This window comes from Melospiza georgiana, chromosome 6 (genome assembly GCF_028018845.1).
Source record: "Melospiza georgiana isolate bMelGeo1 chromosome 6, bMelGeo1.pri, whole genome shotgun sequence".
Taxonomy (NCBI): domain Eukaryota; kingdom Metazoa; phylum Chordata; class Aves; order Passeriformes; family Passerellidae; genus Melospiza; species Melospiza georgiana.
The window spans coordinates 19,537,252-19,565,059 of NC_080435.1; the positions used below are offsets into that span (position 1 = coordinate 19,537,252).

Sequence of the window (27,808 nt, forward strand, 5' to 3'; positions counted from 1 at the left end):
AAAACACTGCCATTTATCTCTTATTTAAATTTGCATATTTTATCCTGAGCTACGAGATAATGCTATGATTTTGGCTGCTAGGTTAAAGGATGTTTTTTAGGTAAGCACCAGGAAATAAGGACCGGGCTACCTCTCAGCTCTTGCTGCCAGCTTCTAGCCTGCCCCAAAACAACAGATTCAAACATGAGGAGAGGCATCACCACTCCCTGAACACGCTGGGCACAGCAGAGCCAGCCCTGACTGTGTCTGTGCGTGAGAATGGGGAAACACTGCTGTGTTCTGAGAGCCTTTGCCCTTGAACACAAGAACACTCTGCTCCTCCTGTGCTCCAGAGTGAACAGAGACATGCCTGTGGGATGACTTCCCCACTATTTACATTTTTCTGCTCTGTCCTGGGTTAGTCAGTGTTTCTGTCTCCAGCCTGTAACCTTTGGTCAGGTCTGGGATCTGGCTGGACTTTCTACAATGGTGCTGGAAGAGAGATTCCTCCTGCAGTTCCAAATGCTGTGGGGAGGAGCAGGGTTAGGGTTTTCTCCCTGAGGCCCATGCTGCTACTTCACTGAGAAGTAGCTGAAATACCTCATATAAAACCAAAATTCACAACAATGAGAAGCTGTTTTGTCTTTTACAAGAGCAAGATCTCTATAGAAGCATTTCACAGCCCCAAAAGTTTTCAAAAGAACAATATTGGAGGACTTGGATCCATAGCAAGAAAACAAACTTCATCCAAACACTCCCACTGACTGTGGCTGGCATTAGACTGGACCCGTATGTGAAATGTAAGCAAAATATCCTAAGAGTCCTTCCCAATATAATGGATTACAGCAAGAGTGGTTTATATATATAAAAAATGGGCTTATAACAAAAGGGCATTGCTATGCACAGGGCCTTCCCTTCCCCTCTCCAAACATTCAGGGGAAAAGGCAAAGACACTGTTTTCCCACACATGGATACATCACCTCCTCAACAAACACATCCACAAATTTGTTTCCCCAGCATAAAACTAAAACAAGCAGAGAAATGTTTTTCTTCCAATGTTTGCCTTCTATTTATGTTCTGTTGCTACCTTTGTGCCTGCAGCAAGGCCAATGTCCCAGAGCCCCAGGCCCCACTGGTTTTGCATCTACTGCCTCTCAAACCCCAGAGGATGGCACAGGAGCAGCCCCCCTTTGCAGCTGACAGGCACAGGACTATTCCAGAGCTGGGGTGAACAGGCAGAATGTGGGGAACATAAACAGGGGGTCCCAGTGGGACAGGGATTAGAGATGGCATGAGGCATATCACATCAGCTGTGCTTTCAGCAGATTTTTAAGGAATTGGAGCCTTAAGTTTCCTTTTTAAGAGTTGTGATATTATTATTATTACTTTTATTCCAAGTTTCTTTATCATTATTTTTGTTTCCCTATGGTCTGCTCCACTGTTCACAGAAAGCAAAATTCTGAAAGGTTGCTGGCAGATTCATTTTTCAAGATGAGCAAATAGCTGCAGGGATTTATTCACCCAAATTCAAGCAGAAAAAATACATAATGAACTTATTGGGGGGAAAAATACCCAAACCTAACTGCACATATCTATCCAGGGCAGCCTCACAGTGCTGTCATTCAGCACTTTGCTGTTGTTTCCTCAGTACTTGGGAGCATCACTCTCTGTGTTAACAAACAATCTCTTCCTGCAAAGATCAAGGACTTTAAATTTTGGCACATTCTGGGCACTGTAAGAACCATAAATAACAACTTACTGAATGAATCTCACTTCACCAGGCATGACTTTCCCAGACTTGTGTAATGTGTGAAATCATTTATTGCTGGAAACAGGCAGCCACAAAAGCCCACTGCATCTTATTGTTTGAAGCCTAAACCCGAACATCATTTATTTCTAAGCTAGTTTTTTGGTACACACAGAAATCAAACCCTTGTAAAATCATTTTAATTTCCTGCTCTCATTCTTTGGGCACAGAGTGGGCCTCTGAGATATTTAGCTTCTCTTTTTTTCCCACATTACTGGTAAACTCCAGTTTCAGCTAGGATGCCCATAAACAAAACTCATGTCAGACAAGACAAAGGTTCCAAGAAGACAGTTACTAGCTCAAAGCCAGAGTGTTTCATTTTAGACTTCATCCCTATTTAAACCATGCAAATCTCAGTAAGTATTGAATTTAAATCCACTGTCACTTTCTCCAGGCTCTTGTCAAAGAACTCATTATTAGTTTCTGATTTACAGTACCTCCTAGATCCCTGTGCTGAGAGGGACCACAGTGCACAAAGCAGAGCTGCTGCACACACAGAGCAGGAAGTGGTCTCCATCCCAGAGTGTTTGGGATCCCAGACAGAGCAGACAAAGGATAAGGAAGAGGTGCTATGTTTCCAGCATGTGACACTCAGCAGGTCAGAGGGTCAGAAGGATAGCTCAGGATCCACAACATGCAGAACCTTATCTACCACATCAGATTTTGCCACCCTCTTACCAAATGAAACCAAGTATATACATACAATAAAGGGTACATGTGGATATAGTAAAGGACATGAACATAAGCCCTTCTTGTAAGGAAAGTTTTGTCCCTTCTTACAGGAGCAAGCACAAAACCTCCCAAGCCTCTCAGATCCATGTGAATCCTCTCTTTTCTCCTGTGTTATGGCCTTTATCCCATGGCCCTCTCTGACACAGAAAAAACAGCTCACTGGAGAACAGTTTCTGCAGGAGAGCACAGTGTAGGGATATGTGTTTACCAAAAGGGATCTTTATAATTCCTGGTTCCTGTTGCTCCTGGTGCCCTATTTCTGTGTGCCAAAAGAGTATAAGTTCTGTGATATACTCTTCTATAAGAGTTCTGTGAGCAGAACTCTTATTCCATGCTCCAAGGCCTGTGGGACTAGGCAGCTACCAAGAGCAAGGTAATTGCACAGGCAAGCCTGAACTCCCAGCCAGGGCTGCAATGTATAAAACCCTGGCTGCCTGATAAAGTCCTGGGTTACCACAAGCCCTCACTATCAGCAACAACTGTTTTCCATGCCAAGCTACCTTGAGCCTGTCAAAGTATTTTTAATTGTTGATTTTCCCTGGACAGTGCCCAGGGCACCATACGACATTGGCTAGGCCAGCTGTCCCAGGGAAATGTTCCAGGGAATGGCTGCTGTCTGTCTCATCCCTCATGGCTGAGGATCTTTCCCACAGCAAGGCCTCCCTGCAGGACTGTGCTGTGATCCACAGAACACTACAGAGAAGCAGCTGGGAGCTCCAGAGCAGAGCAGCAGTTGGCAGCTGCACAGCAGAGCCCTCACTTTTGCTGTACCACTTCTGTGAGTTCCCACTCTCATCACTGTGCCATTGGAAGGAATGCAGACCTGTGTCAATCTGAATTACAGTCAGACTTGTGGGTGCTGAAAGAATGGCAAAACAGAAACAGAGAGAATAAGGTGAATAAACATGCTGTAGGAAAAGTCAGAAGGAACACACCAACAGTATTTCTAAAGCTACCTGCTCCAATATTCATGGTGTGGTTCATATATCTACTAAAGTACTGCAGAAACCCTGTTCTAGTTACACAGTTCTCATCACCGGTTTATGTGAAATTAAGGCACCCCAAATGGTGATTTAAACCAAGGGTTACTGACAAGAGAAGGGACGAAAATAAAATGTTCCTGTTGTTCTAGACACAAAAAAGACTGCTAAGGAAGTAACTTTATAACCTGAGAAGGGTCTGCAGCTTTAAAAAATTCTCCCCTAAAGGTTGTAAAGCTTTTACTATGCAAAGTATTTTTGCTATTATATACACTGGCGGCCACTAAGTGCAGCTATTGTTTCTGGCGGTCATTCAGAGGAGGTCGGGACTGATAAAATGTTTAGCAGAGTTTGTTTGGGTAGATCCATCTGTGTTTTTAACCTCCCATACAGCCTCTGGTGTCCTTTTAAAAGATGCTGGATGTTCCTGAGTCTAATAAATTACAGGCTTTACTTTTATTTGCCTTTTTTTATTATGTATCATGCCACAGAAAAGAATGTCTTCTTTACATTACCCACACTTTTCTGTATGGATTACAGAAGCATCTAAAACATAAGATGTTTCTTTGCTGTGGGGTAGGGGTGCAGCTTACACAGAGCTCCCATTTCCTTGGGAAAGGCCATGTGGAGATGTGGCTCTCACTCCTTACACCTAGGGATGAGTTCGAGCTTCAGAGGAACAAAGAGGGGAGATTGCAATCAAAGGGCAGGGAAGCAAAAGGTGTGTTCAGAGGTCCTTGCAAGGAGCCCAAGATGGAGCTTCCAAAAGGAAATGTTTTCAGGTCACATGAGCACCAGGAAAAATATCCTAAATAGTTGGGAAGCACTGAGATAGCAGTTTAACACTCCTACTGGCTGGGTTTTGTAGGGCAGGGATTGAAACAGCCCCAACATAAAGTCTCATATTGCACAGAGCAAATCAGGGGAGCTCTCACTTCCCTGCCTGCACTGCATAAGCACAAGGTAAAGCACCTCAGTGACAATTCCTGCTACTCTTTATGAGTACTCTGCATCCCAAACCTGACAGAAACATTGCTGGCACTACACTGTGTCAAAATGCTGTGCAAACATTTGCTGACTGTGAAGAAGGTGAGAAATTGTATCTCCATTTTACAGGTGGGAAAGACAGAACACCCATGGATGTAAAAAGACTTTTAAATCCTGCAGTGAAAGGATCCTGACATCTGAAGACCATTCAGTACATTCCCTACAGCCTCGTGCATCCAGAGACAGCACTGCCCTGCACGTGTGCCTCAGGTGCCCGCAGCACTCACCTGAGCTTGTCGGCCACGAAGATGACGCGGCGCTCGAGCAGCAGCGAGGCGAAGATGCGGATGATCTGCCGCACGCTCAGGCACCGGAACAGGCACTCGAAGTCCACGTGCTCCAGGCGCGAGTCCATGGGCCTCCGCAGCTCGATGACCTGCACACAGCCAGCAACAGCAACAGGGGTCAGCACTGCCTGCCAGGGGCCTGCAGCCAGCCCGGCCCTGCAGGGCGGCCACAACTCACAGAGAAAAGCAAGGCACAGTTCTTCCCAAGAATATTTCTGACATTCAAGTTCTCCAAAGCTCAGAGGAAGAAAAAACCATTCTTAACTTATTTACTGCTCCTGTGTTGTTCACAAGGGAAATGCATCGTGGAAGATTGTTTACCTGAAGGGAATTGATAACTGGATTGTTTTGTTCCCTGACCACGAAAATCCAGGGGTGCGTGTGGGGACTGTCAGTTGACAGTGACAAGATTCTGTGCAGTACAGTGCAGTTGAGTGCTTGGCAGATTCAGTTTGGATGTAACATAATATAGTGTAATATAATATAGAATAATATAGTATAATAAATTAATTAGCCTTCTGATAAGATGGGGTCCTCCTCATCATTCCTCTCCTTAGTCGGGGGTGAAAATATCTGCTATACTGAGCACTGCCCCGTGCCTGAGGGGACACACAGTGACGCAGCCCCTCGTGTGCAGGCACAGAAAAACGGTGTATTGCACAATTCCTGGCATGCCATTCTTCCCAGAATACAGCTGTGTGCACTGTCTGCTGTCATCTCCAAGGGAAGCATAATTCCCCCTTCTAAACATTCTGTAAGGGATGTAAAGCTTGGCTGAGTTGAGAGTATGAAGCAAGTAAACAATCAAACACTGGAGATGGAAGCTTACAGGGTTGAAAGAGCCATAAAGTCAAGGTAAATTGGGTTCTGAACTTGGCTAACAATTCATATTAACATCTACATAGGAGCCTGGGACTCAACTAAAAGGCCAGGAAGACTTTGAACCCAATTTACTTCATTTCCACTCTTCTGTAATGTGCAATTCACTAGATAATGTTTAAATCTTTCTCTTTTCATATAAAGATACATACATATATATACTTAACTGGGGAGTCAGGACAAGGTCTTAGAAGGTGAGTTGTGACATCCCTTTACAGTCTAATTTTCATACTTCATCCATGACCTCTGGCCCTCTCCTTCCTTTTCTCAAATGCCTTTTCCTTGATTCCTTTATTACATCTTCCTTTACTCTGCAATTGACATGTTCAGATGTGGAACTTGAAGACAGAGGACAGAAAAAAGAAGAGGGAAAAATAACATGAAGAAGAGAGTAACAGAAGGAGAAAAATATGAAGTACAAGAGAGCAAATGATTGACTATTGAGGAAATTGAGGAAACAGAAGGGAAAGGGAAGAAGTTGGCCAACTCGAAGCCATGTTGAAATATCTGAATATATATCAACAGGAACATGCATGCATCTTCTTTCCATATGTCCAAAAATCACCATCACTTTATTGCTTTAGACTAGTTTTATGTTTTCATGCACGTGACAGTAAATTCCACAAGCAGACTGGACCAGGTTTTAACTGGAGTAGCCCTTACAGAATTCCCCACAAACACTGTTTTAAGAATATGCCCAAGATCACAGGATACTGTAAACAAAATAAGTTCATATCAGTTTAGTTGTGATATTGTTTGTGGTCACCAACACAACAACTGTAAAAAGAAACCCAATCTTAGAACAGTATGTATCAAATCAAATAGATTTGGTTTTTTTAAGCCTGAAATACAGGAACAGTGTGATGTATAGACACCCATCACTCAGCTGCTGCCCCAAACAATAGCAAGAAACAAATTGTGGAGTGACTGCACCAGGAATGGCTCCTTGGAAATGCTGCCTAACTCTTTCTCACAATCAGCAAATGTGCCCACTTCCATTCCTTAGCACTGGGATTGCAAGATCAAATCAAGTGCATGTGCCAAATCAGGAGGGGCTGATTCTACTGCAAACCTGCCAACATGAAAATCTTGCTGCGGGGTAGGATGCAATGCAAGTTATGGCAGCTTTTACAAATACCAGGGATGTTTTCTGCTGCCTGGCAAAGCCTGCTGCCTCAGTCTGCTCATCACAAAGAAATACACTGTCTGCTTCCCAATTAATCACCATCTTTGTTTAGGCAAGAGGAGCCACAATGGAAGGATAAGATTCTGTTCCTAATTAAGCCAGTGCATTCCATTTAAATAACGAGTTTGTACTAGCACAACAGAGAGCAAAGCTCAGCCAGAAGAGAATTGTTTGTTTGTTGGAATTATCTCAATATTTTTCTCTGGGAGAGTTCAGAAGCTTGAGCAGAGGATAGAGAAGCTGCAGATCATGTCTCCCAGTTACATTCACACAGAAAAAGTATTGTCAGCTCTTTTCTCTGTTATGCCAATCACCCTTTCAGATGTTCCCTCTCCAGAAAAAAATGCATGTGTCTTTAAAATGCCTTGCAAGTCACTTATACAAGGAACCCTGGACATTTCATACCATACATTACAGCCCCACTCCATTGAAGTCAGTGGTGTTACATTTAGAGAAAATACAATTTAATGCAAAAATAACAAAGGCACTGTAAAAAACCCTAAGGAGGGTGAAATAACCCTAAAGGGGAGTTTCTTCTCTCTGTTTTTAATAACTGGGACAAATTATATTCCTGTCTTGTGTAATGAATCCCCTGTATGTGCTTGACCATCTGAGTGGAGCTACTCTATCCTTACATAGGGGCATTCAGAGAACAGAATTTGACATGATAAATGGCTGGCCAGCCCCAAGTTGAAAAAACCTTTTAATCAATACTGCCATTTTCCAATAAGGCACATGTTGTCTAATGTTAGGCTTCTAGCTACTTGAGTCAGGAGTAAAAAGAAGTGGCATCTATTATATGTGTGCGCACGCACACAAAAGAGTTTTGCATGACATAGTTTCCTTTGAGAGCCAGTTTAAAGGTATTTATTACCAGGGAGAGCCATTTAAATGCTGCTGGTCACTCCCACCATGGCCAGGACCAGCAGTAACAAGGTTTGAAATAACAAGCAGCTGCTGAAGTGCTCAGGTACAGACAGCATGGGAAGCTCACACTGGCCTGTTATCACTGTGGTAAAGCCCAGCAAGGCTGCAGTCTCTGAGCTGCACTAGGCCTGGCACACGGGGACATTTGTGTTGCGTTTCTTACACACAACTTAATAAAAAACATAAAATAATAAATACCTAACCATAAATTGGCCTATAATCATCAATGGGAACTAGCATTAGCATGTCCACAGTGGTGCAGCTCATACTCTGCTTATTTTGAGGGTTAGCCAGGCAACAGCTCTGCAGGATTTGTTTGTCTCCTCCTGCTTTTCTTTTACTGTTTTGATCCTGGAGTGGTAAAGAGTAACGCTTTGACTTTTAATGTTTGCAGTTGCTTCTTACCTCATTTCCAGCTCCAGGCAGGAAGGTTTTGACTTTGATTGTCTTTCCAGGTGCAGGAAAAGGAGATTCCATCAGACTTCTCATAAATGGATATACCAGGGCAGCAGATATTCCCCTTCTCCTTTCAACCTCATCCAGGATCTGGTCCATTAGTAAGACATAAGTGAGAGAGAGACAGAACATGTCAGCATCACATAGACTTTTGAAGCATCCTTTGACCCATGTGTGCCTAAACATATGGCAGGTCTACGTTTATGTGTCCTCTGCCATGTATTTCTTCATTACCATCAATCCATGTTTTTTGTTACAAAATGAAGCCTGTTTGTGAATGTTATTAACACAGAGGCAAGGAAGAATTAACAAGTCTGGAAAAGAGGAAGAAGACTCAAAGAAGACTCAACATGACTAAAGGGATGTATATATTGCTGGGATTAAGCCTGAACAACAGGGTGAGCCGAAGGAGAGAAAGATGAAGACAAATGCCATCATCACAGCCCAGGTCAGCATCACATCTCAGTGGTACATCTTGAAATTTATATAATGGAAAAACTTTCTTGTGCACTGAGCATCTCTTCCATTTCAACTGAGAGGGCAGGAAAAAGTCAGAAAGCAATGCTGCCACCATGGCAGCAGGACAGGGCTCCGGAAAGGGTCCCAGCAGTGGCTGTCAGGTCAGACTCTGTGCTGAGCTGGAGACCCTGAGCTGCCCCTGAAGCACACCCAGCTGTTCACACTGGTGCCTGCCTTTTCTCTTGATGAAACAGCAGGCAATCTAGTCTTGAAATAAGCAGATGGAACTTCTTAAATATAGAGGAGACTATAATGTTCTTCTCTCTTTGGTCACATGGAGCAACATAGATTAGATCACAGCTAAGTTTTCCCACATTAGACTGAGCATATAGATGATAAAGCTAAAGAAGACAGAAAGCAAGGTTCAAAGCAGCTGGTGGTTTGACCTGCAATGGTGATCCTTTAACCACCACTCCAGAGCAAAAGGCCATACTAGAGTTAGTGGGCCTGAGCCAGACATTTTCTCTTGTTTCTCTTGGAAATGATTTTCACTGAAGCAGAACATTAAAAGACACTTAAGGCCAAGCTGGTGACCTGTAAGGAGAGCTGGTGACACCAAATGCCAGCAGAGGCATTCACTGGTGCATAGTTTCCCCTTCCTCTCTGTGACATAATGAAGACCTAACTAAAGCAAAGCTGGCCCTGTGTACATAACTTGCATTCCAGCCCTTGGAAGTGGCAGATAACCGTAAATGAGGCCATGGATTTCACTCTGGATGTCATTTGCAGCACAGCCATCCTCAGCAAACAAAACCAGTGGGAAGCAGCAATGAAGCAGGGCTGTGCCCAGGTCCCTTGCTGCTCCTGCACGCTGCCAGCACTCAGTTGTGTTCCTGCAGCCACAGGACTGGCTATTTGATGATTTTGTTGCTGGACTTGGGGTCATGTGTGTGTCATATGCCTGGCTCCAAAGACCTTCACAACGCAAATAAAAGGAGCATATAAACCAAATAAAAGTTGAACAGAGATCCCAAGAGATATAATGGTCAGAAACAGCTGCTGAAACCATGACCAAATGTACTGGCTGGAAGTTAAAATATCTGTGGTTCTCAAGTCTGTCTCAGCAATAGGTATTACAACAATGAGTGAGCAGGAAAGGCTTTGTGGAAGACAATGATAATAAAGTTATCAGAAATAGGAAAAGAAACATTTTAAACCAGAGGAATCTTTTTGCTTTTGTGATAAATAATATCCAAGATTTAATATCCCACGCTCTTTCATCATTCACAGTGTAAGGCAGAGACAGCTATTCATTGTATTGAGGGCCAGCTGTCTGACCTTATACCTCAGCTGCAGTCATACTTGGTTCTAAGGAAGATACTTAATTTTTTTTTTCCTTCTCTCAAATCTTCCTTTGTCAAATAGAGCACTATCTAAATTAGATAAAAATGTAATAGCAAACAAAAAGCCTTATGAGTTCTGTGCACACCACAAGTCTGGTGAGCTGGGTGATCCTCCCAGAACAATGCATTCCATTTCCCTCACAGATATCTGGGTTTAGATACATATTACATCTAAGAGACACTGTCATAAACCCTTGATTTCAGAGCTTTATGAAAGACATCAGAAGCAAAATTGCAATTAACTATTTGCAACCGAACTGTTGTTCTGCACGAAATGCTGTGTTAAAGTTTTATCTAGAAAAACTCAAAACCTGCTTTAAAGATAATATTCTGTATGAATATTAGATCATGTGAAAAATAGAAATGTTATGCTTTTATTTAACATCAATTATTTACATGCTCTTTTCCACTTTATTCCTAGGAAAATTAGCAAGTAAAATCTGTGAAAGTTCTGAGAGATTTCCCATATCTGAAGTGAAAATCTGGCAAATTAAAACACAATCAATTAAAATTGGGCCAATCAAAAGATCATCTGTGCTTTCTCCTAAACTCCTCGAGTGAAAAAAATAAAATTGTCCCTAGCTTTAAGTGTATAGAATTCACATATCAAATAATCTTTTTTCTCAAGCTCATCATTCCACAGGGTGTTGGAGCAAAAGTGGTACTGGCCCATCATCCAAACTGTGGATGCCAAGAATTACAGCTCAGCACAGAACGGCTGTAGAAAACAATGGAAAAAATTTTGGTCAGCCAGATCACACAGACACCCAGATGTTTTCTGAATCAATTTCTGCCTCAGTCACAGAAGTAATAAGACATTCTTTGATTTACCAAATAATAGGGATGGAATATCCAAAACAGCAACTGTAAAATAGTTATCTCCCATCAAAGGAAGGAATTCTTCCAGCCTGGTTCATCACTGCAGATGTGTCTCAGTAAACAATCAAATTAAAAAGCAATATTAAAAACTATCTCCTTACCTTAGAAAATAAGTCAAAGCACCCCAGGCGGCTGATGACACAGTAAACTTCAGGTAGGCGTGGGCCTTTTCCATTGGGCTGATAACAGCAAAGAGGAGATGGGAATTACACATTCATGTGGAGCCATGAGGAAATACACTTCTCTCCCTCACCACACAGTTGGCCATCATGTGGCATCTCTCACTATTTGCTTCTCCAACAAATAGCTGCTCTTGGAAAAGCATCATATTTCTTCCATAAGGCAGGAGACTGAAAGGCACAGATAGAGCTTATCCCCTTTGGAAATCACAGCCTGTTGGAGCTGCATCCCAGCCTCATTCCAGCTTGCAGCCATAAAAGCACATGGAACCAGGGCTGTAACTCATGCCTCTGCTCTCTCTGTGCCCTGCTGCAGCACAAGGAGTGGGGCCACCCTGGGGCCGTGTGCTGCAAGAGGAGAACTGCAACACCAAGGGAGGCCACTACGGCTTTAGGTCCCCACTCCCTCACTCCATGGTGCTCAAAGAGAGCTAAACCTACAGAAAGGGAGCTCACAACCTAAACAAAGCAGGCTGCATTAGTAAACCATTAACTTCCTCAGACCAACTCCTGATAAACATGAAACTCACATAACTTAAACTGTGGCAAGTATGAATCAATGATACACATCCCTCTTACCCCCTCCCCAAGAGAAACTGTGGAGACCATCCTCTATAACCATCCCACATAAGATTAATCCTGGAGAATCAAATGATACTTCCTCAGCATGCTGGACTCTGCTACCCTGCCTATTCCACTTTGTCTCTTGTTGGACTCTACTGGTACTCAACTTCCCTGTGGAGTGTTTGAAATTCACATGCCACAGAGATGACAATCAAGAGAAACTGAGGGCTAGCTGTGCTTTTTAAACCTGAATATTGCACTCTAGACTTGGACACTCAGCAGGTGCCTGCCTGTTATAGTAAAGATCACAAAAAAATACCAAAGCTAAGTGAATACAGATGAGTCTATTTCTGGATCCAAACCTGCTCACTACACGTCACATCTCTGAAAAAGCAGAGCCCTTTTTTGTCCATATTAGGTATAAAATCCTTTCTAAAGGCACTGAGTGATTATATCAAGCATGTGGGATTTTGGTTAAAATCATTGTGTCAAATCTGCAGGAATGCCGAAGCCATGCCAGGAGCCTTGGACAGCTCCCAGCCAAGAGCTGTCTCACTGAGTGCCAGTAAAAACATCACATTCCTGGGTCATCTATAAGACCAGAAACAATAACTGCTTAGCACTTACTCCAAGTTTCTCCTTTATGAAATATCATTGCTTTCAAATGTCTTAAAGGCTACATGTCTGTGGGAGCTGGGATTCTTCCCTCCCTGCTCTCACTGTGCAGGACATCCTTTTTTATTATTTCAGAGAGCTTTTCCTGCAAACAGCACAGCCTCACAGATGCACACACATCAGCTCTAAGAGCAGCAAGCAAAAACCTTGAGCAGAGCCATTCTGAGGGGCAGAACTTCTCAAATTTATAGCACTGGCAACCCTTCACATAACCTCCCCTCTCAGCCATCAGTTTACACCTCACTTTAGACTGACCCAAAACACCCACTGTGCTATAGTTTGCTTCTTTCCTGGGCAAGATCATCCTGTGGGACATGAATGACACTCCTGCCTGGAATCCTCCCTTGTCACTAGGGGACACTGGGGTCTGCCTGTCAGGACCAGTGTAACCTCCTCTCTTCCCAAAAGGGAGCTCTCCCAAGTGGCAGGCTGTGCTCTACAAGGTGGCTACACAGTCTTGGAGTCATGCTGTCCATCCAGGACTCACTCCTGCACACAAAGAACGGGTCCAGATCAGGAGAGCAAAATGCTGAAGTAGCCCAGCTGAGAGGCACCCAAGTGACTCTGCCCCTGTGCACTGCACTGCTCCTGAAAGAAGAGAGATGGAGGGGATGATGGTTTGGGCTTGATTTCATTTCAATTTGTTTTTGTGGAGCCCAGGATATTTTCAGCCTTAGTCCAGTATCACAGAATGAAAATGCTAATGAGTTTTGATGATAACAAGACAGTTTCCCAAAATTACGAACATAAACTAACAAGAACTTGGCTGAGGTGGAGAAGCCAAGCTCTGCATCAGGGCTGGTCCACACGTGGCTCAGGACAACCTTTTTTTATAGTGAGTTTAATCTGAATATTACTGACTAAAGCCCACTCCAAAATCTTTGGCAGGAAAAACAAGAGGCTTTTGCTCCAAAAACTAAGCTAAGCCTCCCATTTTTCTCTTTCAAATCTCACCTCCCTGTCCATGTGCTTGGATTCTATGGAGCCTTCAGAGATCTCCTCCCAGTCTGCCATGGCACTGAGCTGTGCTGTGAGGGAAGTGGCCTTTGCAAAGCACATGCACTATCCAGTACATCCAGAAACAGATATATTCCTTAGTGGTGCCAGGAATCAGAACAATTCTAACACTGGGAGGCTACAATCAGTTTCTATGGAGGCTCTTGATTCCTAGTTAGGGCCAATCCAAATTGTGACCATGAGAAAACTGTGGGTGTTATAAATCCAAAAGCACTTGTTAAAGATGTCTGGTTCTGTAAAACATGAACTTTGGGTGCCAGAGCACTCGGTGTACACAGGGCTGTCAAACTGCTTGGGCAAGGGCAGGATGGGAGGGAGCAAGGAGAAAATGGGTTTTCCAATGAGCTTTTTGCAGCTCCATAAACAGTCTGCACCCCACAAAAGTTGCTTAAACACTGTAATGAGTGCCCTTCTCCTGTCCCCAGCAAATGCAGGTTAGTCCCACCTAACAAATGCTTTCCATGTTTTCAGGTACACACCACATTCAGGCAGCTGCTTCTCCATGGACTCCTGGGGCTGGCTTGTCTTAGCCTAGAAAAGTGCTGGAGGATCAAATTTTATGGGAGAGGGAAGGGAGGTGTAGGATGAAACAGCCCCTGCAAGGGTGCCCAAATCATCTCTGCTGCTGACATGTGCACTCACTAGAAAAGCTGTTGCAGAATTGCCTTGGAGGTATCAAGATGTAACTGGAAAATTTCATGCTATCTATGGAAATGCAGATTGTCTGCTGTGGGACAATAGGTTACATTCCATCCTAATCCTGTTCCAAAATGAAACAAAACAATATAAATACATTTAAAGAGGATACTGTACAGGATTTGTAGAACAAACAAAACATAATTGTCACTGTATCCCTTGAGGTAGTTTTGGCACACAGACCCCAGAAAAGGTCTAGAAGAATCTGAGATCTGAAGGAAAAAAAGTGGAACAGTTTGTTCATATCACAACACGCCAAAGGAGAGCAAGGCTGACAAAACACAATTGTTTCCTAAATGCAGGAATCTGCACAGCAGACCCTGCAGAAGAGCAGCCAGGCATCCTCACAGGATCAGCCAGCCATGGAGCTTTTGCCAATGAGGCTGCCAAATGCACCAGAAGGTGTGAGACACCTCTTGCTGGGTATTACAAGAGCATCCCCCACCAGGACAGCTGAGGAACATTTTCTAAGGAATTAGCCTCACAGCAGTTGGCCTTAAGTGGAGCAGTTTATAAGAATTTTAGGGGGTTTCATGGTACACACTAGTGAGGCTGTCCCACCATGCACCAACCTTTGCAGGGGACATGAAATTATTACACTTCCAAACCCTATAGAAAAGGCATTTCAGGTAAATACCCAGATTCCACATTTCTCCCAGCAGGACAGGAGGAGGTTGCAGCACCAAAATAAAAGATTTGTGCTACTCTTGCCTTTTCCACTACTTTCTTCTACTCCTCCAGGTAGAAGAAATGCTGAGGTGTTTCTCTGCAGCTCCCAAAATGCCCTCTCTTTCTGAGCCCCAGTTTTGCTCTCAGAAGGGCATGGCTGGATTTGCCCCACGAGGGGCACAGCTGGTCAAGTGCACTGGCATCACACCTTCCTTTCCTTGGCTGAGGAGGCTCTACCAGTAGGATGAGACATGTCAGCTTCTCTGTGCCAGAATCTTCTGGCTTCCCTGTTTGGAATCCAGATTAAGCAACCTGAATTAAGTGATCACCCAAGGTGGCAGCAGCAGATCTGCTTTATAACTGGCTTTATAATTATTAGATAGATTTAGCAAAGCACTACCTATTTTCCCTTTTTCTTTTTGCTATTTGATTGAGTTTTGCCCTATCCAGTGGAGGATAAAAATCTCCAATGCTGTCTCAAAACACCATTATATAAAAGCATGCACTATTGATTTAATTCTGTTCCTGGTATTTCCTAATATACTCAGCCATCTTTTGCATCAGCTGAAAGTCAGTGTTCTATTTTTATGTTGTCCTTAATGTAGGGTGAATTTCACTGAGCTTTAAATGAGTAAAAAAACCCCATGTTAATGTTTCATTGAAAAACTGATTCAACATTCCTGTGTATAAATCTCTTTTACTGTCACTGGTTATTTCAGTCTCAGCATGGTTCAGGATCAACCATTTGGCATTTCACACAGGCAAGCTCTGTGCATGATTACAAATGTACTGACATTCTCAAAGATAAAAGTCTCAAACCACCTTCATCTGGTAGAGGGAAAACAATCCATTATTTTATTCTAACCAATATCCTCTGAGTTTTTGTTATTATTTTTCCCAAATAAGACCTTATTATCCTTTTAAATGATAACTCATTAAAAAATTGATTTGTACTGCTGCCCTACATATTGTTCTGCTTATTTACAGCAGCAAGGATGAATTCTAGGTGCTTTCCTTGCTCATCCCTGAGTTACCCCCTGACCAGCCCTAGATTTACTGCAGCACAAGCCTTCAGTGACATTTCCTGCCCACACATCAACCTTGTGGTGGCCCACTGTGACACTGTTTTATACAGAGTGAGTCCCTGTGATGCTACCTATGGCAAACACCGCCCCCAGAACTGATAAACAAGTTTTCTGTTTAATGAAACTTCTTACAAATAGAGGAACCACACACAGCAAACCTCCCAGAGAGCATCTGCAGTCTGCACACCAGGGGCTGTGCCCCCAACAGAGAGCAGGGGAGCAGCAGGGTCAGCACAAGCAGCAGTGCAGGACAGAGGGTGCTGTGCCACTGACAGGGAGTGCTCTGCTGGAAGCTACTGAAGGCAGGTGATCCCTGCCTGAAAAGGTGGGAAATCATGCCCAAAAGGGAAGGGAGGGGAAAGTGCCAGTGTGAGTCACTCTTAGAGAGGGGACACCTATTTACAAACTGCTGCAGACATTCATTTGGCACAGAGAGTCAGCCAAAGACTCCTGCAGCATCCAATATCCATATAAGCTCCCCAGCCCAGTGTGGGCAACAGCCATAAGAACAGGACAGGAGCCATGGCCTCCCACCCAGTCACTCACAAACAGCTCCAAACCTATCCAGGAGGTGCAAGGGCAGTGCAGGGACAACCAACTGCTTTCTGCTTTGCTGCCAAACCATCAGGTGTGCAGGATGGACACCAGAATTGCATTGTACTCCACCTCCCTTAACACACTCTGCAGATTCCTCCCCCTCAATACACACACTGCTGTGCTCTCAGTTTATCAAGTGTCCAGGGATTTTCCAGGTGATGGGACAACACTGTTTGTAGGCTCCCCACCTCACCTATTGACCACCCCTGGTCATGGGGACTGAAAGTTGTGTGAGAAACCAGACTTCCCACTGCTGGCACCAGCCTGTTGCAAGGCTCTGAGCCTGCAGACTGATGACACAGTGCTGGCAGAGTCATTTGAGATGTAAGCAGCTGCCTAAGAGATAAACACTACTCACAAATGTTTAGAAATACCAGCTTTGCCTTTGTTTCCAGTGTTGTAGTATTTCTGATTGTGCTTGAAAGTACATAGCATAAAGAATTTATGAAGTAAGTGCTCACACAAGAAACTTTCCACATTCTCAGGAATTCGCTACAAACCTTGGGATCTATCTGATTAAAATGGCCATTACAAATTCTTATTTCAACTTGATCTCCTTACATTTCCAAATTTCAGAGTGAGAAAACCCTGCTTCCTTTCTAAACCATGAGAGACACCTTCAGTTCAGCCTGTAGTTTGGAGATCCTTCTCAAGACGATTCTGCCCTCTGAAGTGAGGGTGATGTACTCACCAAGAGCCTCCTGCAGTAGCCAAAGCGCCGGCTCCCGTCCTCCCCAGTCAGCATGAAAGAGAAGGTCTCACTAGGAGAAAGGGAATTGCCCATTGCAGAGATTATAGCAGAACTTCAGCATGGCTACAAGGTGGAGCACTTAGCAAGGGACATTCATCAAGTGAGAGATGCTACCCACTGCATGGCCTTCATCATTAGGACATACTCTGTGGAAAAATTCTGGCAGTGATATGGTTAGGGACAACCAGCTCTTATCAGATGAGATGGGTGCTGAGTGTCAGGGACTGCAGAAGAAATATGAGAATCAGACTTTGAGGACAGTATTCCAATGCTCCTTTACCTTTAGTTCAATCCTGTTTTTGGACTGAGATTTGTTCGTAAAACAAGAACCTTAGATATTGTCTGACAGTAATCATTTTCTAATCCAGAAACAACACGGGTTTCCAAAATCCAACTCATTTTATGTCTCTGCCTAGGGCAAATACCATTTGTGACAGAGCAGTAAAACAACAGTTTTGCAGTAAAACAACACTTTTACAGTAAAACAACAGCACAAGTAAAGGCATGGATGAATTCGTGAATTCACAGGTAAAGGGATGGGTGAATTTGTGAATTCACAGGTAAAGGGATGGGTGATCTGTGAATTTGTGCCTGGGCTGTGAAACATTCCTGACTGCTTTGCAAGTTTCAAATGGTATTATATAAAACAATTCCTGGTGCTGAAATGCCAGGGTTTGTATAATTACAGATGTCTCTGGGGAGACCTTATTGAGGCCTTTCAATACATAAAAGGGGCTTCTAAGAAAGGTGGGAATAGACTTTTTAATAGGGTCTGTAGCAATAGGACAAGGGGTAATGGTTTTAAATTGAAACTGGGTAGATTTGGGCTAGATAAAAGGAAGAAATGTTTTACAATGAGGGTGGTAAAACACTGGGACAGGTTGTCCAGAGAGGTGGTGAATGCCCTGTCCCTGGAAGCATTCAAGGTCAAGCTCAACAGGGCTCTGATCAAGTTGAAGATGTCCCTGCTCATGGCAGAAAGGTTGGACTGGATGACCTTTAAAGGTCCCTTCAACCCCAATCATTCCAAAATTCCATCCCTTCTGCCTATCCTGTTACTCTAAACCTTTGGATCAACCAGTTCTCACATATCAGTGCAGGGGGAAAAAAATTATACATTTTTGAGGTCACTTTGAAGGAAAAAGAAAATGCAAGCCTGGCTCCCTTTTTCCTTGCCCTTCTCCTACAGTCATTCATTCCAATGGAAGGAAGAGAGGGCTTCTCTGCTAGGACAGAGCACAGCTCCAAGGAAGTCTCACTCAGCAACATTTTGAGCCAAATGAAGGGGTAACCTGCAATGTTAGACAAGCACTCTGAGGTGAATTACTGGGGCAGGGGGTGGGCAGGGCCCCATCCTTTTAAAGATCTATTTTAAATACTTCCATTTATTCTTTTGAGTTTAGCACTCAGAAGAACCTTCAAGCCTCTTCCCCTCAGCCACACAGGCCTGTGAGGCAGGCAGAATAGGGAAGAAAAAGAACACAGAACTTCAAAAGAAAGAAAGAAAAATTAAATACAGCTGCTTGATCACAAAGTGGCCAAGACTCAAACTGCTGCTTCCTTAATTGGGCATTGATGAGGCTGAGGCTGTTCCAGTGCACTGCAGCACCACTCCAGGGTGCAGAGCAGCTCTGGAGCACTCACCTGTTGTACTCAGAGACAGGGAGCCAGTCCTTGGCATCAGGGAAGCAGAACTGTGGGATGGCCTTGAGGCGCTCCTCCGCTTCCCGCATCTGCTTGGTGGGCCTCTCCAGCTGCCGGGAGAACAGCGAGGGTCAGCCAGCCCTGGGTGTCCCCTGCAGCTCTGCTCAGGGCCACAGTTACTGAGCAGCTCTGAGAGCCATCAGATTATCCTGTGGTTGTGCTTGGCAGAGCGAGGCATGACTCCAGGACAGGCTTTACATTTTTTTAATTGTCTGAAACTCCCTTGTTGTACTTAAAACACAGCCCTGACTCAAATACCTTTCTGCTGCAAAAGTACAAGAGAAATGCCAGAGATCAGCAAAAGTCTTTCCATTGACTTCAGCGAGTTTTGGAACAAATCCTAATATAGCCAAAAAGTGAAATATTTAGAAACTGAATTTAAACACAGTGTTTAAAGCATCCACCATCAGGCCAAGTTCTCCAGCTCCGGAAAAGATACATTTGAAAACAGGGAAAGCTTTCAGTTACCTTCTCCATGTCCTTTGCTTTGGAACAGATTGCTTTGGAAAAATTCTGAAAGCTCAGTTTAAGAACTGGATTTCTATTCATTTTTCCATTTATTCACCTTACTGATCTTAAAATGAGCTGTACATAGGAATTTTTCTTTTACCTTGGGAAACTGGTATGTCACTTCTGGGAGGTAAGTGTTTTTAGAGGGCTTCTTTTTCAGGGACACTACCACAAAATACTCAAATAACTCCCGCTCCTGCCACTCAATCAGCTCCAGCTCCAGGGTTCGATAGCTTGGAGCCCTCTTCAGCATTGACTGGATGTGCATAAGGCGCTGGGTGTGAGCTGCCATTTAAAAAGAAAAGGGAATAAAAAAAGAGACAGATCATTACCTGAGACTGCAATGTGTTTGTGTAAGCCACAGCCATTCAAAAAGCACTTGCAATTTGCCAGAGTATTATTCCAAGCATGTTCTCCTTTCAAAAGCAAACCTTCTAGTTATCAAACCTGTAATCTCCCTCACTAATTGCACCCATAAATCAAAACTCTCTCCAAGTACTGAAGTTATGCAACACTCAGTCACTGAATTAATTTGCAGTTCATAACTGGTACCCTGGCAAAGGTCTGGCTTTTCTTCACACATAAGACTGGATGATAAACCCTTATGTGGTTGTGCAAATGCACTGGGGCCTCCAGAGTGACACATCTGAGGCCTGGTTTACCCCAGTGAAAAACAGTTCTGTGCCCTGTCCCTACACAGCACAGCTTTTTGCTACACACCATGTAAGGCAAGCCATGGAATAAACTCCAGGGAAGAGGGACAGGGAGGAAAGGAAAGATGTGCCAATTGCCTCCTGTGGGTTGCTTTGTTAGTGCTAATTCAGCTAGGGGATGATCTTAAATTCATGGTCATTCATGAAGGCAAAGATGTGCCTTGATCCAGTGACTTGTTCCTTGATACCTATGGAGGACTGGTCATTAACATCACTACCTGTTCTGATATGCCAAAAAAAACCCCTCTATTTTCTGACACAAAGAGAAACAGAACTGCAAGTGCTTTGGGGTTGGTACAGGTAGACAAAGGAGCAAGGAGGCATTTTCCCCACATCACTGTACAATGTTGCATACAGCCTGTTTTGGATGGTCATACCACCACTTATCTGCCACAAATCTGCTACCCTAAGACAATGTTTTCCAGAAAGTTTTGCTGCATGTACAGCAAGCAGGTGTCATCTGCAGTAGGTAGACATGGATGATTACCCCATATCTTATAATAGCTCCACACCCTAGTCTTTTTTACCCCTTGCCTACTGACAGCATGATGGGTTTGTAGTAATGAAATCCATTGCTGCTGTCTTCAACTTTTTTATAGACTTCTTTCTGTATGAGGACTTAGGAACAGGAGAGACTAATTTAGTGGCCTGGCTCAGGCAGAGTTTGTGCAGGTGCTGATAAAGGAATTTCTACAATTTGGAGACTGCAGCCTTATAAAAGAGTCTCAGAACCACAATGTTGGATCAGACCCAGACCCTTGCCTCCAACAGCAGTGAGCAGTAAATACTGAAAGCAGCATATGAATAAGAAAGGAGCACCTTTATCCAGTCCCATCCCTCTAAGCCTGCACCCAGCAGTCAGTCTGGAATAGATCAGCATCTCTGAAGTGGCTGACAAAACCAATCTATCAAAGGTTCTGTTCTTCATTAAGTGACACAGTTGCCAAATCCTTGTTAGATCTTCATAGCCCATTTTGTCCTTGCTTTCCACCTTCATGCTCCTGTGTTGGAACTTTGGGAGCTCTGCAGCAATGGAGTTAGGAAACTATAGAGAATATAGGCCATGGACAGGAACAATGTGCAGCAGCAGCAGAACACACATTGATAGGGTCAGGGACAGGGGCTAACTAGAAGTCAATGAAGGCTGATCCCTTACCTTTAAACCTGTCATCTGAGTCACTCTCACTCTCACTGTTCTCATCTGCAGAGGACACAGAGGCATCAGTTAATGCAAAACCAGAGCAAACAAACTCAGCTCACTCTGCTGCAACTGGGAAAAATCCTATCTCACATCTCTGAGCCTTTTGATACACACATGCACTTCTCCTAAAGCTTAAAATATCTTGAAATAAACAGTTTGAATGACTCCTTGGATTGTGTTTTCCTTGGATTCAGTTTCAATATTGCTTGAGAGTAAGAACTTCATTTTGATGAAAGGGCAAAATTCATTCTCCATTACAGCAACTGTTTGCACTGAATCCCCATCTATGCTGAGCTGCAAAAGTGACATTTGGAAAATAGGTCTTAACCCTTTCCCTTCTTGTTTTCAGGTTTCAATTTTATTTTTTTTTTTTTTAAGTTATGCAGCACTTGAGAAGTCAAAGTAAGCTTTATGAACTTTATCTGCCTGGGCAACATTCCCAATCACCAGAAGTCACCAAACTGAGTTAGAGTTAAGAGGCAAGATGTGTTACTGAGGGGTTCTTGATTAAAGCCCTATTGTATTCTTACTACAAACAGGGCCTGAATTTTCCTTTCCAGAAGAATTCTGAAGCACAGGGTGAGTTACACACTGTGAGTACCAGGAAAAAGCATGAGAGAACTCCAGGGTCAAAACTGCAAATTTTGGTCAAAACTTACAGTAAATGTGGACTAAAGAAGAAGCTGGGTAAGTCAGTAAGAGCTGACCATGAGATTAACAGGATACACAATACTGAGAATCTCATTTCTTTTTAGCTCATCCCCATTTTCTCCTCTTGTAGAGAGAAAATTATCATTGTTCACAGAAAAAAGTTCTAAACTAGGTGGAGTCCAGGGTAGATGAGGAGGAAAGAAGGAAATTGATTAATCCTGCAGCATCCAAATGATTCACTTAACCTGACACTGGCACCATACCTCGTAGGGATGCTGTCTCAATATTGGACATAGAAAGTTTCTTCAGTCGTTTTTTCCCTCTTTTTGCACTGTAGATGGAATTGATTCTTTGGACAAGCTGCAAAATAAGAAAATGAGGAATCAGTAAGGATAAACATTTTTCTGCCAGGAGACTTTTATTAATGTATTCAAACAAAACATGGATGATAGACCAGCTAATGCAGATAATAACTGTCTGCCCCAAAAATATCTGAGATTATGGGAAATATTAATGAGATTACTTGTGTTTATTGTCTTCAGCAAGAGGCTGGGATTACTAAGAATTCAACATTAAACAGGATATTATAACTATGGGAGAGTCACAAATATATAGCAATTAATCTTCATGATGTTTTATAGGTCAGGAATAGTATATTTAATTCCACAGCAGATTTCTTCATAGAATTATAATATAGTTTGCAAAAGCTGTTTCACCTCAGCTTCCAGAGAGAAATAAACTGAGAGAAAGGATGCAATTTGCTATAGACACAGCAGAAGGGCAGTAACAGAGCACAGACTGAAACAAAATCTTTTTAGGTTTTCCCTCTAATACCTAACACTATGTCAATTTAAAAAAATTATATTCTCCAGGAATACGTGATCCTGAAAGGTAAAGTAGTAAGACAACAGAAATTATCACAAGAATTGCAATAAATTTGTGAACATTCATATGATGAAATCAGAATTTCACATAGGGAGAATATCTGTCCCTTCAATTAAAAAAAAATGGGTGCAAAATTAATAGGCAAACTTTCCAAGTTTTACTCAAAATCAGGTAGTAAGTTACTCTGTTAGGGTTACTACCCTATGATTTCCTCCAGAGATGTGTGCCCATTGATGAAGTATAACAATATACTCCAAGAAAGTAAAAATACAGTAAATATTAAGGATGTAGGATTAATTACGTCCTTAAACAGAATTTCCAACAAATTCACAGAAACATAAAAATCTCCCTCTACTCGCAGTATTTATAGCCATGCACTTTAAAATATGCTCTTTAATAAGAACAGGAAAGAGTTGAATACACAGTAAAAATCAACTTTGTTCACAAGCCAAAATGAAGCACATTGGCAGTTCTCCCCCTCTCTGTTGCTATTGTATTGTTGGTTTTTTGGTTGTTGTCTTGTGGCTTTTTTCACATTCCATTTTGAATCAAAAAACTCCTTAAAAATGAAAAATTAAGTTTTACTTCAAATCAATCAAGACAGCATGATTATCAGGATGGGGTCAGCTGTGAGTAAATGAAGGGAAACTTATTAGGCCAATTAGTTATTTTCCTGGAAACAAATGATGGGGAAATAAACCACTTCAGATGTTGCTTCATATTATAAATAATAATTGCTTGGCCATCACCCATTCAAAATCTTAAAGTTATATGCACAGCAATGCTCTGGTCCACAGATCTTAAAGAAGAGTGTGGAAAGCAGAACTGCTTTAAAATCAATTCTGTGCAAAGATGGCCATCAGATGTTTGCTCCTCTTGGAGCGTTGGGAAGTTATCCCTTCTAGGGAAGGGACTTTGATCTAAATGTTCCTTTAGGGTACAAAATGAGCTTTCAGTGGTGGCTGTTGTTAAGGTTGGCTGTTAGAACCCTGGTTACTGGAGAACCCTGGAGAACTTTGGATTTTTTGTGCTGACAGGCACTGACCCCCAAGAGAACACTGCAATTGACCTGAGGCTATAGAGAATGCTTCCAAAATTGATTGATAGAACTGGGATTATGGATGTGTAGTTTAAATAGAAGTTTGTAATATCACATGGAAGAAAAGTTAGAGTTTAAAGTTTTAGAATATATTAATATATGTAAAGAAAATGGAGGTTTTAGGGCAGAGACTGGTCCTTCTTTCACCTTCCTCTTCATGGGTTTGGGTGGTTTTGTGCAATTGGATAAAAAAATCCTTGTTACAGGCCGTGGGTAGTTGGTTATTGGGTTAAAAGTAAAAATAATTTAGGTGTCCTTTCTTAATTGGGCAGTTTGTCCTTAAAAAAGCCTTGTAGAGCGAGATATACAGCTCCATATTTTAGTTTGTTAGAGTGAAGTGCTGTAGAACTCACGCTCTGTGAGACTGTGATATAGATAAGAACTAATAAACACCTGAGTCCCAACAAGAAATACCACTTTGAGCACTTAATCCTGACCGTGGCACAGAGAAGATCAGCCTCAGCAGGTGCCCAGCAATGCCCCACTCTCACAGCCAGGTGCCCTCTGCTGAGCACAGGCTGAGCCCCCCGTGGGTACCTTTGGGATCCTCCTGGCGCGGCGCGAGGACAGCAGCTCGCTGGCGGTGCTCAGGCTGTCCTCGGTGAGGCTGGAGGGTGACGAGGGGATGCCCAGCTGGGCCAGCAGCAGCATGTCATCGTGGCTGTGCCGCTTGGGCAGCCGCGGCAGGCGGTGGCTCTTCCGCTCCGACCAGTTCCCCACGCGCATGGAGTGGCTGCTGACCTTCGAGGGCAGCTGCAGGGACAAGCGCAGCTTGAGCTCTGCCCTGATATTCCAGCAACCTGGGGCACCTGGTGGCACGCTCTCTGTCCAACCACACCAGGGACCCCACACATCCCACACTCCACGGGATGTGTGCCACAGTCACAGTGAAGGGACAGGGGTCAGCCTCCAAGACTTGACAGTTCAAAGAGAACAACACAATTTGTGACCTGCTATATTTCCAGGCATCCACATCCCCTCAGTTCTGTGAGCCCTAAAATCTAACTCGAAGGCTTGGCTGACAGCAGAGCACTGACCCAACAGGCTTGGTCCGTTCCTCTAACTTGCAGCGGTGAAAATAATGAGTAATTACACAAATCATTGTAATATTAATTCAGAGCAAAAGTAATAACTAAAACAGCAAATTCATGCTATTTTAGCCAAGAAAAAATAATGTAGAAAAATAAAGCTTGTTCTATTTTCATGGTATTAAGAAGTTTTAAGACCTGACCATGAGCAAAGGTGCAGCTAAAACTCTCCCTACATTGCCAAAAAATTCCCTTTAAAACAATAAATTGTTATCGCTACAGGGCAAAGGGAAAATCTCACAGAAGGATTAAGCACCAGGAAACATCTGTCTTTTAAAAACTGGGGGTCTTTTAGAGCAGTCCTAGGAGCAGCTCTGCCCAGCTCCAGGTCTCTCCTTCTCCTCTCAAACCTAAACACTGTAAAGAAGCTTCCCCAGCACATCCAGGAAAAAGTATTATTGTGTCAAGTATCTGTCATTTACTGACATTCTATCAGCTCTGTTAAAAGCTATAAACCTGCAGCAATAAATGTCCCATTTATTGGCTGACTGATTGCAGTGCCATCGCACCTGGAATTAAGCACAGGTGTTTCTGTGGAGAGGGGTTGCAACACAAATACAATGTCACCATAAAACATTCATACCTGATGACTTCAAAAACTGAAAATAATCAGTGGGAAAAGAGACAGGGTTTCAAAATGACCACAACACCAGTGTCTCAGAGGTCACTGCATACCACAGGTTAGCACTCCAGGAAAACTGATGGCAGTCTATCCTTTATTGAAAGGAATTCCTTTTGGAGATGATTGTTGGAAGCTTGCTGACCTTCTGATCTCTTCCATCTTGTTTATCTTCATCCATGACTGAAAAGTCATGTTGCTAACCCAGCTTTGTTGCTATGATGGAAAAACTGGGTGATAAACCATTGCCAAAGCTACAATTCTTCAGGAAATTCACTTTTCTATTTCTGGTCATTGGAGAATTACCCAGCCCAAAGCTGACCTGCCCTTAGTGTCTCTTCATTTTAAATATCAGCACAATGACAGTGCAATTATGGCGGGACTGACCCCTGTCAGGGCACTCCCAGCAGCATTTCAAAAAGAAGCTGCCAGAACAAAGCCAGTCCTGCTGCAAAGGGTACCAGAAAACTCTTATTTACTGAAAAACTTTACAGAAGGCACTTAAATCTGTAAATTGTTTGGTAACCCTCTCTTAGAGAACACTGGCCAGTATCTTCCTATGGATGTGTTCCCTATTATCCTCATGACTGCAGTACCTGTTTCTCCTTTCTCTGGCTGATTACTACCCTCCACTTGTTCCTTTTGCAGCAGCTTTGCAGAGGTCACTCATGGTTTACAGGGGATGTGCTAGGAGCACACCAAGAATCCTGGTGATGCTTCTTTTGGATTGTGATGCTTGCATGCACACAAAGCAAGTGAAAGAAAATGCATTCAGTTTTCTTTCTAGGTCTCTTTACAGGACAAAAATGTACATTGTTGTGACCTTTTGTTCAACTGTGAGTTTTCTGTTGAGTGTACAGTGAAGTTCCTTTAAAAGGGTGCTCTGAATCTCAAAATTATGTGTTGAGATTTATATTTTTCCTTATGAACATAGTGATCCCATAAACAACAAAGAAACCTGGTATTTCATGGTGTTCACAAAAAAACAGGCTTACTTTGGAAAATTCATCACAAATTGAAAGTCTGCGCAGAGTTCCTCATCTTTCTTTTTATGCTATAAACACAATTTATACACACTTGTTAACTGCAGACACTCAGGTTTTTCTGACTATTTTATTATTCATGTATTTAGTCAGGGCTTTTACCTGGAATTCTTACACTAAATATGCCACACTACTGTGAAAAATGCATGCATTTTATGATTGGCTTTTCGCAAACATTAAAATTAATATTCTATGTTTTGTGTTAGAAAGTAATGCTGTATTAATTCTCTTAATACTGTGTTAAATATAGTTTTAGGTTATAAAAATGTTAAAATAGAAACTATGCTATGTAGTATACTTTTTTTTTTGTGAAGAAAGGACTTGCAGGGAGATGGCAGCCACAGGACACCTAAATCTTTCAGGGAAAAAGAATTTATTGCCCTCTTATCAGAAGAAATTAACTTCTTCCCGCCTCGAAGGCGCTGTTAGGATTCAGAGAACAAAGCTGGCGATGACCAGACAGAATCCTGTATTTGAATGGAATTTATGCATCATGTATGAAGTGTATGAATATGCAACAGGCTGTTGCTTTCAAGGGTTAATCCTTTGTTAATGGGTGTCCTTTTTCGGGCTCCTGCTGCCCAGAAAAGATACCTGGACTGTCCGTAACTCTTTGTCTCTATTGTCTCATATTGTCCTAATTCAAATTGTCCAAATTATTATTACTCTAATTTTTACGACCATTTTATTACTATTAAACTTTTAAAATATTAAAACCAAGTGATTGGCGTTTTTCACGCTACCAACTCCCCACGAGCAGGGGCCTCGTGTAACAGCACAGGGACAAAGCCAGCAGCTGCCCTCTCCCCTGCTGTCCCTGCCCGGCAGCGCAGGCCCTTCCCAAGAGGCGCAGCCGCACCAGGAGTTAACGTGGGTGCGGGCTCGGCTGCAAACCAGCAGAGCTGGGGCTGTGCAGGGCGCAGCGAGGCCGGGGCAGCCCGGGAGCGGAGCGGCGCTGCCGGAGGCTGCCCCGGCTCCAGAGCCGCCCTCGCTGCGCCGCTGCCCGGGGCCGTGCGGGAGCGGCTCGGAGCGCAGCAGCCC

The 27,808-nt window shown here is 43.1% G+C and overlaps 1 protein-coding gene across 2 annotated transcripts in view; it reads right to left on the minus strand.

Moving 5' to 3' along the window:
- Window positions 1-27,808, minus strand: part of DENND2B (DENN domain containing 2B) — a 153,029-nt gene that overhangs the window by 18,270 nt on the left and 106,951 nt on the right. For both annotated transcript variants that reach the window (XM_058026283.1, XM_058026282.1), the window contains 9 exons: window positions 24,555-24,770; window positions 22,297-22,393; window positions 21,338-21,382; window positions 19,569-19,753; window positions 18,899-19,008; window positions 17,195-17,264; window positions 11,123-11,200; window positions 8,230-8,370; window positions 4,773-4,921 (listed from right to left, as the gene is read on the minus strand). In XM_058026283.1, coding sequence (XP_057882266.1) covers window positions 4,773-4,921; window positions 8,230-8,370; window positions 11,123-11,200; window positions 17,195-17,264; window positions 18,899-19,008; window positions 19,569-19,753; window positions 21,338-21,382; window positions 22,297-22,393; window positions 24,555-24,770 — 1,091 coding nt within the window. The remainder of the gene's footprint in view (window positions 1-4,772; window positions 4,922-8,229; window positions 8,371-11,122; window positions 11,201-17,194; window positions 17,265-18,898; window positions 19,009-19,568; window positions 19,754-21,337; window positions 21,383-22,296; window positions 22,394-24,554; window positions 24,771-27,808) is intronic.